We start from the raw sequence: 17,888 nt of genomic DNA on the forward strand, positions 1-17,888 counted from the left end.
CCCCCCTAAACTTATTTTAAATGGAATTATTTGCACCCTTAATGTTGACGTGGCAGAGTGTGTGTATTTCACTCTCCCTTGGGAGAGTGAGAAGAAGGAAAAAACGATTTTTTAGATTATTTTTTATTTTTTATTACCATTTTTTCTTACTTTTTTTTTTCTTTTTCTTTGTCTTTTTTCTTTTACTTTTTTTTCCTTTCTTCTCTAATTCCGGCGGATATTCATTCACCGGTGACTTTGTCTAACGGTTTTTCTTCTATTTTTTCTTTTCACACAAAAATTAAACTCTCAAAAAGATCTATTCATAAGCAAAGCAAAATACACTCAGATTTGGGGGAAAAATTCATCATCGGAAAACTTTCCCACGCCGGAAAAAAAATGATGTATTGAAATTTTAGCTGGAAAAAGTTTTCTCAGCTTACATTCAATTTTATTTCTTTTGCTCTTCCTCCCACACATAAATTATACTTTCAAAAAAAATTATATATATATATATAAAACAAAACACACTTAGATCGGGATAAAAATCTGTTGTCGGAAAAAAAAAATCGCCGGAAAAAATGGTGTTTGTGAAATTCCGACGGCTACCATTTTATGCCGCCGGTGACCAAAACAAAAATAAAGAGAATGAAATAACAAAATAAAAATGAGAATAATAAGAAATAAGAAAAAAGGATAAGAAAAAGAAGAAAGAATAAAAAAAGTACTAAAAATATATGTGGGGCGCGTGTATCTCACCACTTGCCAAGAGTTTGGTTGTCATCGTTAAGGATGCAAATAATTACATTTAAAATAAGTTTAGGGGGGTAATAGGATTCCCGCAAAGAAAAAGTGTGTAGTTGGAAATTCGAGTATAGGTCAGGGGGTACTTATGCATTTTCCCTTTATATATTAAGTTTAAAAATAATAAAACAGTAAATTTTCCTTGGGTCTTAGAATTATGAAAATAATTACAAGTCAAAAAGTAATAAACTCAAAATCATAATTTCCAAACCTATTATGCTACTCTCATTGAAACTAAATCATTTCCAACATATTCACTAGCAAGATACAAGGTATTTGTATCGATTATGAGTAGCAAACTACAATGTATTGATTACGTTTTATTTCGTATGATTTAGATTTATCTTTTTGAATATTTAATCTTGTATAGACTTTATTCTTGAGTATCAGACCCATCTTCGTTAATATCTTTCCACTCTAGTGCTTTATATTTTCTTTATATTTATTTGTTTAGTTTCTTTTACGTTGTTGTAGAGTAGTTAATGGATCTATACTCTAGCCATCTTTCATATTTTCTTAATTCATAACCCTTAAAAATTTAAAAATATCTAAAGAATTTTGCTAAATTCTATAAAAGTACGTATGCTATTGCATTTTACTTCTACTACTGATTTTTATATGACATTTTAAAAAATACCGAAAATAAACCGAGCCGTACCGATACCGACGAGAAACCGATATGATTGTGACGGTTTCGAAAAGTGTAATATTGATTATACATAATAGAATAACCGAAAAATTAGTATGGTGTAAAATTTATAAAATAACCGACCGAACCGAACCATTGACACCCCTAATTCTAAGGATAAGATTCAAGTATTGAAGCATGAATCTTGAAATTTAGGGAAAAATAATTTTATCATCTTCCTAAATTAATAAATTCATTCAAAACTAATTATTCCTTCACTTGAACAATAAAGAAACATTTGAAATTGGTGAACAAGAATGCGTCTTAAAAGCGCACTTGCAAATCAACTAATTTAGAAGATCCACTTGCTCAAAAGTCAACTGGAGCCCAAAAGGAAATATTTTTATAACAGTTGTTTTAACATTTAATAAGGAAAAGAATGTTTTGATACGATGAATTTAAATAAATAGTAGTACTACTTATTAGTTATAGTAGATAATCCGTAAGATTCTTTGTATAGATTAGGTTTCACCTCGATTGTTGGTGAAACTAAACACAAGATAATTCAAATACAACAACGTTAAGTCCTTTCACAAAATAAAATAAAAAGTTCATAAATCACCAAAGAGTATGGTGTAATGGGAAAAAATTCTTGACATTTAACCAAAGATATCGAGTTCAAGCCTTCGTTGACTTTTCATGGTACAAATTCGGATTAATGGGCTGATAGATTCCGGACACCAGATGATTAAAAAAATAAGTTCATAGGGTACATCAATTGATTTTAGCAGAGAACTTGCATCTCCCACCAGATAAAAGTTGCTTTAAAGAAAATGAAAGGCTCTTTAGGCAAAAAGGTGTATAAGAAAGACAATAAAGATATGGAGTGAAAACTATAATACACATCATATGTACCAAGGCATTCAACAACAGTATCTAGTATGAACTTTGAACTTTGAACTTTAGTTTTCCAATTGTACTGAGTTTCCAACAAAACATTCATCCAGCTGCTTGAAAATCCCCAAAGTCATCATCTTCAACATCTTGGGGACCTTGATCTTTAAGTGATTCTGGTTTAATTGGCTGCTCTTTTGCTGACGCGGAGTCCTTGGTTTCAGCAGATTGCTCAAGACTAAATTTGGATGGTGATACTGGGGGAGATTTTGCAGCAGTATCAACAGGTGAAAGTGGTGCTGGAGGAGGTGGTGGTGGCTTGATTAATATTGTCGAATCCTTTCGGTTGGCCTTTTCCTCCAATGATAGATTATTTAGACCCTGCTCAAAGAACTTGGACCTTATGGTGCTGCCACCAGTTTTCTGTTGCCAAAAACAGCCGATGTTACTGGATGGCAGAGTAATATAATGACAGGTCAATATGTTAAGACAGGATCCATAAATACTAACATTCTTTATTTGAAGTTTCAAGGTTTCTCCCTCTTTCAAACTGTAGTCAACTGATGAGGATTTCTGGTATTGTTGCTCCATCTCTTCTGCAGTTTTCTTCTTATTCAGGTATCTGTTTAGCATTTTTTGGATCAGATCAACAAAGACATTAAACACATAACAAATAAGAAGCACCTCATTAAATTGACTATTTCCTATCGATCCTAAATAAAAACGACTATGGAAAGAGAGGCAAAAGGGAACATGCATAGTGAAGACGAGAAAGCAACATACTTCATATGGTCGTGAAGAGCAGCTTGAAAGTCATAGGCTTCAGGTCTTTCTCGAAATCCAATGCCAATAAAAGCATGCCTGAGGCGACCACCTGTACAAGTAAAGGATTACACTTAAAGTACGAAGTAAAGGATTAGAAGCTAAAGTATAAGAAGAATGTTAGTTTCTGGTTAGCTTGTCTTGAAGAACACCGGAAGTAGGGTCGTAAGCATCACGGATCACGGTTGATTATAGCATGGTTGAAAACCTACGCATGCAACTCCAAACAGCAATATACATAAGCATTTTCTAACGTGTAAAGTTTGTGATGGACCTAATAGCGTCACTGCAGTAATGACTATGAAACAGGTTATGGTACATAAGCAGATGCTATGTTTGGAAACCCAGAAGAACAGAAAATTCCGTACTATTAACCTCGACTGCTCCTAGGTTACACTTGAGACATGTGTACCTCGAGTTGAACTGGCATCCCATAACCTGATAAGCGTATAAGGTGACACAAAAGAATCAACTACTTTTGGGACCCATAAAGATCTTGTGTCAGAAATCTGGTAAGCTAATAACAGAATATCAACTACACACCTACGCAAAAATCTGACCTGGATTCTTGTAAGATCTTTTACATCCCCCTCCCCCCCATTGCCCCAGGGAGCTATAATTTGGGTTTATTCAACCTCTAATGCCGCAGTATCAGCAGATTTGTTCCATGTACATGTGTGTGCGTGTGTGTGAGTGTAAACAATGCATGCTCTACATGAACTAAAGGTAAAATGATACAACAGATATCCTGTTCTACTATAACGAATTAAAATTACAAAACTGAAAGAATATGAGAGCATCGTAGATACCAATATTCTCTTCAATCCGAAGAACAAAGTATCTGCAAGAGAAGAAAATAAACAGTGAGTACCGGAGCAGCTACTGTTAATTTGAATTTGTAAACTAATAACACCGTTAGAAACAGCTAGAATCTGGCAGAGAAGTCTAAGAAGTCATTAGACTGCTTACAAATCAGGACAATAGAATCAAAAGGAGGTGAATCATATTGATCAGAAGCTATATATACCTGCTACTATCGATTACAGGCTCCACCGGATGTGGTTCCCCATCTCTGAGAAATGCCCGAGCATACAATTCACCTGCATTCAATGTACAAGTAAGAAAGGAGATTACAAGTCAATAAAAAACATTTTAATTATCCCAACTTCTACAGTAACAATTAATAGGAGAATAAACTGAAACATTGTGGGGCCATAAAGATTGTTATTAAATTGTTAGCACCGCATAAAATAGTAATTCCTCCTAGAGTAGCTTTTAGTACAAATAATAGAAATTCTTTTATAGCCACTTTGTGCATTTATGTACACCATGGATAGAGGTGTAAAATAAGAGATTGAGAATTTCCGCTGATTGTTTGATTAGAGATTTTCCAAAAAGCTAATCCGCAAGTAAACTGACCTGTTTCCTTGTCTTCCAGTTTGATGATGCACTCTTCGCCCTTGCTTAAAACCTTCAATGTACCTTCCCATGCCCATTTATTAACATTCCATTCATCAGCCCTACAAAGAGCTTAAAGTCAATGAAATATTCTGGCCTGTAATGTCAAACAGCTAATTAAAGAAGGTTGTCATTGTCTCTCTCAACCAAAGATCTATATGAAGTGCACATGCAGCTCAACATAAAGAAGGAGCAAATCACTATTGTGCCAACAAAATCAATATAGGAATTCCATCAAGAGGACTTGAAGAAAGTCATAATATCACACATACAATTACAATATATAGCTCTTTTTCATTGTTTCTTCAGATCAAAATTTTTTTACTCCGACCGAACAGAACAACCAAGAAATTTTGCAGGATTTCACAGAAGATAACAAACAAAGATGATCATAACCTCCCTAAAAACAAAATTGTTGACAATCCATGTAGTATGAAACTATCAAATGGTTATCATATCTTGTGCCTGGAAGACATTAAACCCAACAGCGGAAACATTGCTCACACATGCTTGACCCCGTCCATATGTTTGTTTCTGTTTAACCACCACACAAGCAAGTTTCACATGTATCGCGAGAGATGATTTTTCTTCAATTGAATATAGGTGTCATGAAAACAGGGATGTAAGAAAGAAATAGCAAAGAGCTACATCAAATAGTTACTGCATAGAGTTAGGGAAAAAGCTACATCAAGATTCTCTATATGACATATATCTTTTTTATCAGCTATATGACATTTATCCCGATGTTACTAACACTTCCTCATGAAGTAAATTTCAATTTCGCTTATCATGATCTCATTGATTCACCTTCTATTTATGCAGTTATTTGTCTATTTTTATATGTTTTATTTTGATGAATTTTTCTTTTATTTTTCATTCAATGGCTTTTACTTAAATTATTTACAAGAATCTCCTAAAATTTGGAGGACTAAATCACAGAAATATATACTCAAATAATTAGGTGGAAATGTCATCAGGAATAGACCAACATTAAAAGATATTGAATTAATAAAGTTTTCTTTTCGATGAATGAAACATTAAGTGCATGAATCAAGAATTTTCGATGAATTCAATTGGTTGAACCTGTATGAAGCTGCAGTTTTCCTCGGAGGGATCTGCATAGTGGCAAATATATGAATGTTAGTTTGAGTTGTTTTCCTTTCTAATCTATCAATGACAGAACTGCAGCCAATGCAAACATATCCCACCAAGCAAAGGAAAAACAACGGATGAATGAAATGGGTCCTTCAAGGGTCAAAAGTTATCCAATAGAGTTGGCGAGCTCAATAATTAGCATAAGCTGTGATAGGTTGAGAAGGACTACAGTGTATACAGATTCCATTCTTATCGTTAGAATGAAAACTATAAAAGTCAATAGAAAAGGATAAAATGATAGATGAGGATTATCAGCCAGATCAAGGATAAGTTTACAATGCAAATACACAAATTTCAGTTATTAGGAGCAAATTTTGAGGCTCAAGGTCCCCAAACTCCTACAGTAAGACCCACTTTAAAAGACAGCAACTATCAGAAGAGTTACATATAAAGTGTTATTCCAGAGAAAGATTAAAGGAATAGGGCTTCACTGGTCATAACACACTCCACATATCGCATTCCAAAAGTGAAGTTAGATGTTTAGGAACCACTTTGAGGACTTCCCTATTTAGTCAATCCAGAAGGTGGAATGAGACTCAATAACTTGTCACTTTTCTTTAGCAAACTTTTCTCCAAATTTTCAACATTAAACCAAGTATATATTGAAAAGTTACCTTGAGCACTATGATGCTACTTATGGATATGGGCTCATAGGATGAGAAGACCAACATTTTCCAGGACAAGAAAACCAATCTAATTATTTACTACTACTTGGAGGTTTGCTACAAGCAAAAGACCACTCTTTAATTTTCTTTTATATCTGCAAGATTGTTCAAAAAAAAATGATCAAGACACTAGAAAAAGGGTTGAAGTCAATGTCGGAGATAAACAATGCAGATGAAAAGACGACTATGGCACAAGCAATGCCACCACTAAAAGTCCTGTGTGTTCATCAAGATCACCCTAAAATCATGGACCAATATTTGACTTCCAAAATAACTGCCTAAATAGGAACTATCAACCATTGCTCAAACCAGCCCCATTAGGTTTCTAAAAGACTAATGTCTTTTGAAAAAAATTCAGCCCTTTTTCACCAATCCAACATAAAAACTAGCTCTCCGAAAACATCATATATTGAATGGTGAAAGAAAATTTAGCGACAAGTTTTCTACCAAAACAGAAGTCCCACTACAACACCAAAGCAGTACAGTTATCCGAATAGAAGAATGATCTTACCACAGGGCTAGAAACTATAAAAATGGCAGCTTGATGAAGTTGCAAAAGCTAATAATATCACAAGTAACCATTTAATGCCACACAAGTAAAAGATATGAAGTCAATGTTGAAGATAAACAAGACGGGATGAAAACGCCACTATAGGGCACAAGCAATGGCACCACTACAAACCCATCTGTGATAGGCATCAGTATCACCCCAAACTCACGAGCCAATATTTGACTTCCCATTAACTGCCTAAATAGGGACGTCATCTTTATCCAAGAAAATCATTCTTCTTTCAGTAATCCAATAATCAAATAGGCTGTCCAATAACATCATACATCCAATGGTGTACAAAAGAATTGCCACAACTTTTCAATCAAAAGAGAAACCACATTACAATCGAAGAATTACCTTACCACTGAGCCAGAAGTAAAAGAAAGGCATCTTGAAAGCTACTATAAAAATTGCAAAATCTAATACACATCACAAGAACCATTTAAAGGTAATAGATATCTCAAATAAAACAGTGAAAGACTCAATCAATCAATCAACCACGCCTCAAAACCAAAACTAGTTGGGTCAGCTATACGAATCCACTATATCCATGCCACTCTACTCGAACTCATTTGATCTAAATACTGTCAAATAATGTGTCTTTTTAAAAGGAAAATGGTTAAAGATTACATATGTTAAGTATAGTCTAATACCCATAACTGATCCAAGTCCAACTCAAATGGGTATTAATAAATTGGAATAACAAAGAATCAAGAAGCTAAAGTTCCCAAACCCCAGGACGACATTTACAAGAAACAGTAAAAAAATAAAAGAAAAAGGGAGAGAAAAAATAAATTACCAAGTAAACATAACATTCACGAACTTGAAAGAGAGGGACTTCAATGGGTTCTTCTTCAATTTCTGGGCTCCCTTCTTCTTCTGTTATTTTCTTTTCTTTCTCCATTGATCTAATCTAATCTGTTATACAGTTGATGCACAAAATCTTAATTCCAATTCCATTCAATTGAAAGTGCAAGATCAGAGTAAAAGTGGAAACTCACCAGTATTAGAGTTTTTTTATGAAACTTAAGGGGCTTGTTTGGGATTTTTGATTAATTTTCGCGTTTCTTTTCCAAGAGGGCAAATGTCCTTTTTATTTTCCTTTTCTTCTTTTATTATTCACTTTGTTAAGTGTCAAATTAATTTTTTTAAAACATTTTTGTCGTTGTTGATGGTGTAAGCTGGGTAGAATATTTTTATAATAGAGATTCTTTTTTCACATGACTGAACAAAATGCAATAGAAAACTAGTGAATTGATTAGAAAAAAATAAAATTACAATTTAAAGTGATTTTTGTGGACTTTTCTGAAGAATAAATTAGAATGAATGAAGAATATAAGAGTTAAACTAATACTAGTAAAATGGTCCTATTAACTTGTTTCTACCTAGGATAATAATTTTACCAACTTCAACCTAGGATAATAATTTTACGAATTTAGTGTTACTTCACTATCGACAAAGCAAACAAGTCTTTCATCTCCAAGTTTAACTTAGACATGGCTCCCATTTTTTTTTTTTTTTTTTTTTTTTTTTTTTGGTATGACATAGTGTTAAATCAAAATGTGCTTCTAGCATTAGTTCATTATGAAAAAGATGAGATTCAGTAGCAACTTGTAGTACGGTTATCTTGTTATAACAAAGGATCAAAGGCTTTCGGCTCTACATTCCAGTGATTGTTCGGGAGTGCCGATCAATTATATTTCGTTCTAATTAGTCATGTGCATTTCTTTTAACTTTTTTTAAAAGTTCACACTTTCTTTTTAAAAAATGACCTCTCCAATTGCGGAACACAAATATAATGACCAATATCTAAAGTATCAACGTAATTTAAACCTGATGCAATAAAATGTCTCTCTTATTTATTTTTTTGAGTAATTAGCTTCACTTATTATTAGCATTCAGTACTTGTGATACTAGGCGGGCCCAATATATTAGATTTAAAATTCATTTTTTGGGGCAAGGATGCGTTAGAATAATCAGTTAATGATATAGGATGTCTGTCATGTGTCATGACTCAAAAGAGTTTTGAGCCTCAGCTATAAGCATCCAATCGCACTCAGAAGTTTGAGTCTCAGATACAAATATTTAAAAAAATACTCATGAAGCACTCCATACTAAAATTACACAGACACTACCATTGGAGGGTTTCTCCATATAGTGCATTTTACATCTTTTAGGTTGGTAATCATTACAGATAATTGTATATCTCTGAAGCATCAACTCTCCCTGTTCCATGAAAAAAATTGTACATGAAGTGTGAAGCCGAAATATATTAGAATGTTATTATTCCCATGCACTCTTAGTTAGAAGAGCCAACTGTTTCAAATGACAGCACTCTGTAAAGTCTTCTCTAACTCTTAGATACTGGACAACATCCTATTGGGCAAGTTAAACTCCAATTTGAAAACAGGAGCCATTAGCAGAAATAATAATGTATAGGACCAAATCCGTCATGCCTCGTACAGTTACAAAATTCGCCATCATAATCCTACAAATCAACCCCACAAACAGAAAACAAATTATAACACAAAGGGTTATCAAACCTAAGCTCAATGAATCACTTTGGTCTTCAAATAAATTAATCACATATGAGTTAAAAATTGAGGCTTTTCTCTCTCAATAAACAAGTTAATACCTTTTTTTCACAATGATCAGACAAAGACCGGCAGATCCAGCAGTATCAACCAAAATGTTCATTATGACAAAATACCAAAGGCATAAAAGTGCTTCCAGCTATTGAGAAAATTAATGAAATCAAGCATTAGTTATATATTATTAATATTCAAAGATTTACATTTTACACCAAAAGTATAAAAGAGTAGGATATTTCAGATGTTGAATTGAAGTTTTGCTCATGAAAAAAGAGTAGGATATTTCACATGTTGAACTGAAGTTCCTTATCTTTAAAGCATCTTATGTTTCTCTCCTTTCTCAAATAGATTAATCTTGGCAAAATAATAGCTATTATGTGCTTGCTTTTTGATATATACATCATGATTAAGAACTTTTCTCTTAGTTCAGACCCTTCCAGAAAAGTCATATGTTTTTTCCTTGAGAGAATAACTCAAATTAGAAAATAGTCATTTAGAGCTTTAACATAACTTATGTAATTAGTTAAATAGGCAGAAAAAATATGGTCAACATTTGGACATAAACCAGCACGATTTCAACCTAACCGGAATTAAAATATTATCTATTTTTTTTTTAAAAAAATGAAAATATATACCTAAGAATTTATGTTTAAGTGTGTAATGGTTCTCATTGAAAACAGTTGTCCATAAAGAAACCAATATGGATATCCACAAGAAAAATTATTTTCTATACAACATGGAAGTAATATGAAACTTTCCTATACAAAAATATGTAAAAAAGATGACATAAGAATATTGTATGGCTCTAGAATTGTTCAGTCCAACCACAATTAACTATTATGAAGATAATACCCAAATACATAGATATTGTTGTAATTTCAAGCACAACACAAGCACATCCTAAACATCAACTGTGAGCAACATGCTATATTGTCCAACTTAATAGCCAACATCGGTCATTCAAAAACATCAGCTTAAGAGAAGACTATATTACCACTTATATAGCTTTCGAAATCAAATAAACACCAACCAATTATGAAAATATATATTTGCAGGTGAATATATGGAATTGATAGAAGTACTATGATAAAATTAATTGTGACATTTAGTAGGCATTAAAAAGGTAAAAGAAGTAGTAAAACTCGGAAGAGGTATTTTCATGATAAACCAAGACGTACACTCCGCTTCATCCACCGCAGAATCTTCTTCTCATTATAGGGAGAATTTTATAAGTGGTAATCTATATTTGCATTTATTATTCCCCAAAGAGGGCTCAATTTTTTGTTCTCTCGTATAGAGTGCTGATTTTTTCTTCTCTCTGGTTGATCACTTTATTCTTTTGTAGCATCATATATTAGACTTGTGTTATAAGGTCCTCTTTTTATCAGATTGCATCAATCTATATAACATGAGTTAGTAACGAGTGAATTTGTCTCAAAAATCACGTACAATTTTTCTCCTCTTTTCTCGCGTGACTTGGCAGCGAACAAAAGCTTTGCCTTGAAGCCTAACTCTTCCACAAACAAAGAGATTTCGGAGGATGAAGGTGGGCTTGTGGCCAAGAAGCAACAGAGCACACAGAGCGATAACGAAGAGGGAAAGTAAGACTGAATTGCAACAGTTTGTTCGTGCTTTGGGTTAAGCTTTCGAAGTGACAAACGACGGAAAATCGAGTGACAAACGAAGGAAACTCATGTGATTCCAGAGGCTACAATAGGGAAAGAGTGAGAACAATGCTCTAGAATCCATGGAAAAAACGATGGAGAAGATATTGGGACCGAAGATGGGAAAAGGATGGGGTGGCTGAGAAAGAAACCAAAAAACTACACCTAGTATTTGTGAAAGGTAAAAAAGGGCCACCTATAAAAATATGCTAAATGACTGAATTATCCTCAAGCTTTTTTAAAAAGACACTAACTAGACATGTCAAAAATCTTTCTCTTCTAATATATAGAAAATTTGTTGCTTACACAATGGTCTTAAATATAAATATCCTAGGCCTAAGATGTATCCATTCCTTTTTGTTTGTCGTAGAAATAAAGAAATTAGAAGTAGGAATGGTCTAAGATATCCAGAAAGAGAATATTATTTCACCAACTAAACCAGTAGTTGTTGAGTAAGCAGTACTAGTTCTGCTGAAAACCATCATTCAAATAAAAAAGAAGTTAGACTCAGCTAATTAGATTGTACGATTGCTGGAAATACTTCAATTTAAAAATATAAAAAAAAGAGTCTTGGTAAACTGGGAAGATTAGGGCCAATTTTGTGAAAAATTATTCAGTTTAATGAAAACTCGTAATACGTATATTTACTTTAACTTTTTTATTTTTAAAATTAAATTATTTAATTTTGATATAAAATGAAGTATTTTTCTCAAACTTCAACCCGTTTATTAAAGGGGTGAATCTTGGACTTCATCTAACCTATCCACAATCATTGTGTAGAGTATGTACCATCTATATACGCATATTAATATTATCCATATGTATCAATGTATTTCCATCAATTAAAAAGATTAGTTTAGGGCAAAGAAAAAAAAAGGATAGTCTGATGCACAAAGTATCCCGTATTCACAAAGGATCCAGGAAAGGGTCGCACCTAAAGAATATTGATGTAGATAGTCTACCATGCATTAGTGGCTGCTTTCATGGCTCAAACTGTGACCTATAAATTACACAGAAACACCCGTAAAAAGTTTACTTTAGCCTAACAATAAATTTGCCAAATAAACTAACTTCTCTCTCTATTCATAGTCAAGCAAACGGGCGCTGGCCGCCGCAATGATACATGGAGTTACGAAATCACTTTCCAAAGATATTAAACTCAAAACATCTGTCACAAATTACAGCATGGCTATTTAACAAGAACAGCTGCAGCTCCGAATTAATTGACTGTTGTATCTTAGGAGAACATAAGAATTAGTTTATGTACAAAACATTTAACTAGTTTAATTACACTTATCTAGTATTTTAATCAGCAAATTGTCAACTAGATGTGATGTCTACAGCAATTAGGGAAAGGTTGGTCGTTAAGTTGTAACATCCTATGTCAAAGGAGTTTGAAAACCCTATTTTTATATAGTGCTAAATTATGGGATGAACTAGTTAAAAGAGTGTAATATTCACGAGTAAGCAGTCATTTGCGCGCATGCAGGTTGAAAATAGGAATGTAATTTGGACGTTCGAAAAGTCGGAGAGGTATTGCATTATACTATAGTTCTTTTAAGGTAAAAGAGAGAGTATCATTTAACATCTTCAACTTCGTCCCCTCACAATTTAACTTAAAATGGTTGTGAAGTTCAGAACACTAAGCTAATCTAACAAGAAATGAGAAAAAAATTGCATCTCGTGTTACATATGATTATTGATCACCTTGCTTAATTTAAAATTTTCTTTACTTAGGTGTAAAAGTCAAACCTCGCGACCCTCTACGCCTTAAGCAACTTGAGGATCTTAATATTCAATAAATTAAATTAATATAATTGATTACTCCTATTAAATATGTGTTGTTTCATAGAACTTTTGGTAGTATTATTACATAAAATAAGGTTTTCAGTGACGACTTTCTGTGGGCTTTATTTAGTCGCCATCAAAAGGAGGTCGCCGTTTTGAGTGGCGTCCTACATTAAATATATTTGTTGTACATTAACTTACTTTTTTTGGCGAGCTTAGTTACCACAAACTTTACCAACAAAATAAATTAGTTTTTGCGGCAACAAAGATCGCCACAAAAAGTAAACAAAATGTGCTACTTAAGTAGTTCGCTGCTGAAACTATCACTTCTTATGGCAACTCGACACTTACTTCTGATGATGACTAAAAAGGTTGCCATAGAATATTGTAACTGAAAACTTTATTTCTAGTAATTTATCTTACTACATATATGTCAGCCTGGAAATAAATACTCATAATAAAAAAGTGCAGCTTTTTCTTGTCCCGATTTATTCGAGTGCACCGCTTCCATGATATTACTTCATTTCAATAAAAGTTACTCAAATAAGTCGCAGGAGTAGTACTTTCTATATTTACCTTATGTGAGGAAGAGAAAAAAAAAGTTTTATGTTATACTTCTGATTCAGATAAATGTAATTTTCTTTTCGCCTTTTCAAATTAATATTTATCCTTCACTTTGATTTAAACCGATCGAAATATAGAGCTTGAATATAAAATCTTCCAAACTTTTAATGATCAATCGTATAAGACCACCTTTTGCTTTTCTCTATACAACTTTTGTCGTACTTTATTCTAATCCAAAAAGGTCTACACATGATCTCTCACACATTCTTTTTTTTTAAAAAAAAAATAATAACTAATTCATCACATTTTATTTGGAATTTAGATACTTCCTAACAGTTCAAGAGGTGAAAAAGATTCACAATCACATGCTATGTGCATCATAAATATCCAACTCGTCCAACAGTTACAATATACACACAAAACACCAGATCTAAATTAAAAACGAACTAGTCACACTATTGTGTCAATATAGCTACATGATACATGTTTGCTTGGTAAAATAGAACGTAACCACAAAGTAGAAATTTTCATGTAAGTGTCAGTGCTGACTTTAGCATATCAAATAAATGAAGATTTTAATGGTAGTACTCTTACCTTATCCTATATCATTGGTAACACCAACTCCTCTATTTAAGGTCTATTCATTTAAGTATAACTTCTATCCATTTTTGTCAGTCCTGAAAATTGCCAAATTCCTAACTCACAATAATATTGAACCAGACAAAATAATTAACCAAACTCCATTATTTCAGTTGCAAATTCTTTTTGAAACTGTCAAAAATGACTACTTAGCCAACTTCATGACTTGCATTTCCATGCCTCAACACAATTCATGTGCCCTCTTGTGTTATAAAACTGTATATAATAGCCAGCTTATATTATAATAATCCCATGATCCAAGAATAGGTCTAGGTCTGAAGTCTCATACTTAGTACATGCATGCAAATATTTTGACATTAGTTTACTGGCAAACAAGTATATAAAAGTGCCCATTTTTGTTGAGTTAGTCCATCTACCTTCTTTACTTTCACTTTCCAAAGCTATTTTTCTATCTTTTTTTCCCCATGGATTTACCTGTGAAGACAGCAAATTCTGATAGATACAAAATTGAAGCAAGAAATCTTTCCTACAAACTACCTCCAAAATATAATGAGTTTAAATGGTTAGTCAAAAAGTTGGCTACCAACAAGTCTAGTAATTATATTCTAAGGAATGTGAGTTGTGAAGCCAAACCAGGGGAAATTACAGCAGTTGCCGGTCCAAGTGGAGCAGGAAAAACAACATTGTTGGATATTCTAGCAGGAAATGTCGGTCCCTCGAGATTTTCTGGTCATGTTCTTGTCAATAACCAACCAATGAAGCCTGCAAATTTCAGGAGAATATCAGGCTATGTTACACAAGATGAAGCTCTTTTCCCACTTCTCACTGTTGAAGAAACTTTGATGTATAGTGCACGATTCAGGCTTTGTGAGGGGGACGATAAGGCCAAAGATAGAGTAACAAAGTTGTTGAATGAGCTTGGTTTAGAACATGTTGGTAGTATGAAAGTTGGGAGTGATTCAAGCAGGACAATTTCGGGTGGTGAGAAACGTAGAGTTGCAATTGGGGTTGAATTAGTCCATGATCCTGCTGTTATTCTACTCGACGAACCAACTTCAGGTCTTGATTCTGCTTCAGCTTTTCATTTAATGTATTTGCTAAAAACCATGGCTAAGAATCAAGGTAAGACAATTATATTAACCATTCATCAGCCTGGTTTTCGGATTCTTGAACTGTTTGATAAAGCTGTGTTGCTATCAAATGGATTTGTCCTTCACAATGGATCTTTGCATCTACTTGAAGAGAAGCTTAAATCCACTGGACATTTCATTCCTCAGCATGTCAATGTTCTTGAATTTGCAATTGATATTACAGAAAGTTTAGCAGAAAGCCTACATTCTGGAGAAAGTGACATTGAAAAATGTGAAACAGAAACTGATAATATGCCTAACAAAAATGCTGAAGAAAAGCAAGTTCTTTACTCTAATTCTCCATTGAAGGAAGTACTAATTCTGAGTCAGAGATTCTGCAGGAATATTTTCAGAACCAAACAACTTTTCTTGGCTAAGGTAATCCAAGCATTACTTGTGGGACTAATTTTGGGATCAATATTTTTTAATGCTTATAGCAACACAAAGAATTTGGAGCTGCAATCTCAAGTTGGATTCTTTGCTTTTAGTCTCACATTCTTGTTATCATCCAACACAGAAGCTTTACCAATTTTCTTAGAAGAGAGGAGAATTCTAATGAGGGAAACATCTAGAGGAGCCTACAGAATTTACACCTACAATATAGCAAACACTATAGTTTTCCTCCCTTTCCTTCTAATAGTTGCTCTTCTCTATGCTATACCAGTTTACTGGCTAGTCGGATTGAGGTACGAATTCAGTGCATTCGCATACTATACTCTCGTGTCATGGATGATATTCGCGATGGGGAATTCGTTCGTTGCAGCATGTTCAGCACTAGTGCCAAATTTCCTTCTAGGAATGTCATTTATCGGTTGCCTAATAGGTGCATTTTTCCTGTTCTCGGGGTACTTTATATCGAAGGAATCAATTCCAGTTTTCTGGCTATTTGTGCACTATTTGAGTCTGTTTAAGTATCCATTTGAGTGTTTCTTGATCAATGAGTATGGAGGAGAGAATGGCAAACTGAAGTGTGTACAGAAAGTTGATGGAGTTTGCTTAATGTATGGTGAACAGTTATTGGCGCGACGCGGTTTAGAGGAGTCACAGAAGTGGATTAACATAGGTATTATGTTAAGTTTCATCTTTGGTTACAGGTTTTTGTGTTTTGTGATTCTCTGGTATAGATCTATCAGAAACAAATGTTGAAATGACTAACTAAATTTCCTTTCATCTATGAAAATCTCAGTACATTAGTTTTTTTTTTTTTAGACTTTTCCATATTCTTGCAACATATTTCAGTCTTTTTTCTCATGCAAAATAGTCCAAAATGCTAATTCCAAATGACACCATCCCACTTCAAATTCAAGAATAGTTGTTAATTTTCAACTCCAACTTGCTTATCAGCCGCAAAAAGAGAGCACAAAAACTCATCATTTGTGATATTAAATGGAAAGAAAAATGACAATGTCTTTCCTATGACTAGGCCGGGCGGGTCGGGTCGGATATGAGCGGGTCAAAACGGATAAATTATCCGATCCGGCCCGTATTTAAGACAGATAAAAAATGGATTTATCCGGCGGATAATATGGATATCCATATTATCCATGGCTTCTTAAATATGATCACTTATGATAGAATTCCATGTCTTCCAAATTCGAGGAACTCCAATTTGAGGCTTTCCAAATGTAAAAATTAAACACATTAGTTATCCATTTGGTTAACTATTTTCTAAGTGGATAATATGGTTCTTTATCCATATTCGACTTAAATGGTTCATTATCCAGCCAATTTTTTTATGGATAATATGGATAGATAATTATTTTCTTTTAACTATGTTGCCACCTCTACCTATGACAATGAACTAGGTAAAGATACAATAGATGACTCAACTTGTCTAGTAATAGTAGCCATTGTATTGGTTAAAATCTGACCACTTCGACCAGGGTGGCACGACCCCATTCTTGCCACCGGATAGAAGAGGTCAATAGAGTTAACCCCATCCCTCCTTTAAGGCATTCGACACAACAACGAGGGCAATGCCTTCCCACGACAAGGAAACCCCACTTACCCAAACACGTCAAGTGCGGCAGGGGTAAGAGGGTTATTTCGACTATATATAACAAGCAAAGGAAATTCCCACGGGGGGCTCTCTCTCTTCCTCTTTCTAGAAAATATGTAAACACTCCTCTCCAAAGAAAGAAGAGGATCTGTGATCCCATATCTTCATCAGATCCAAAAGGGTCCTAAGGTTCTTGTATTTATCTATCATTCACCTTTATTAAATGAAAGAAGATCCGTCTCACTGAAGATCGGGTGAATCTTTTCCTTTATTCACATTTTTGTTACTTAATGCATCTTTCTTTATATTATTAAATCTGGCCATAATCGCCGTCAACATTTATATCCGGCTATATTTTCTAATTCATATTATTCATCTCGGATCTAGAGTCAATTATCCTTAACTAGAATTAACCCCTTCATCTTCTTTGATTGATTTGCTTAAAAAGAGTTTAAAATCTTTTGAGTCAAACAGCCATAAAATAATTTAATCATATAACATTATTTTTAATGTTGTGGAAAGGAACACTTCACATTTTGGTACTTCATTGCAGCGAAAGACTTGACAAAGTCTTCAAAAGCTAATTAGTTTCAACCT

The 17,888-nt window shown here is 33.6% G+C and overlaps 2 protein-coding genes across 3 annotated transcripts; one reads left to right on the forward strand and one right to left on the reverse strand.

Moving 5' to 3' along the window:
• Positions 1 to 2,234: 2,234 nt before the first annotated feature.
• Positions 2,235 to 8,069, reverse strand: LOC107812514 (uncharacterized protein At1g03900). 2 transcript variants are annotated; one of them, XM_016637642.2, is made up of 9 exons: positions 7,957 to 8,069; positions 7,755 to 7,873; positions 5,669 to 5,700; positions 4,547 to 4,647; positions 4,155 to 4,227; positions 3,937 to 3,968; positions 3,089 to 3,179; positions 2,816 to 2,927; positions 2,235 to 2,728 (listed from the first exon to the last, which is right to left on the reverse strand). In XM_016637642.2, exons 2-9 carry the CDS (start codon positions 7,857 to 7,859, stop codon positions 2,411 to 2,413), a joined length of 864 nt encoding a protein of 287 aa, XP_016493128.1. In that variant the 5' UTR covers positions 7,860 to 7,873; positions 7,957 to 8,069; the 3' UTR covers positions 2,235 to 2,410. The 2 variants fall into 2 exon arrangements, with proteins under 2 accessions (XP_016493128.1, XP_016493129.1); XM_016637643.2 differs by lacking the exon at positions 7,957 to 8,069 and adding an exon at positions 6,355 to 6,500 and having other exon boundaries at positions 7,755 to 7,886.
• A 6,215-nt stretch (positions 8,070 to 14,284) lies between these two features.
• On the forward strand, positions 14,285 to 16,471 carry LOC107812510 (ABC transporter G family member 10-like). Its single transcript, XM_016637634.2, has one exon. The coding sequence runs from the start codon at positions 14,627 to 14,629 to the stop codon at positions 16,436 to 16,438; it is 1,812 nt and encodes a 603-aa protein (XP_016493120.1). The 5' UTR covers positions 14,285 to 14,626; the 3' UTR covers positions 16,439 to 16,471.
• The last annotated feature ends 1,417 nt before the right edge of the window (positions 16,472 to 17,888 follow it).

This window comes from Nicotiana tabacum, chromosome 10, assembly GCF_000715075.1.
Source record: "Nicotiana tabacum cultivar K326 chromosome 10, ASM71507v2, whole genome shotgun sequence".
Classification (NCBI taxonomy): domain Eukaryota; kingdom Viridiplantae; phylum Streptophyta; class Magnoliopsida; order Solanales; family Solanaceae; genus Nicotiana; species Nicotiana tabacum.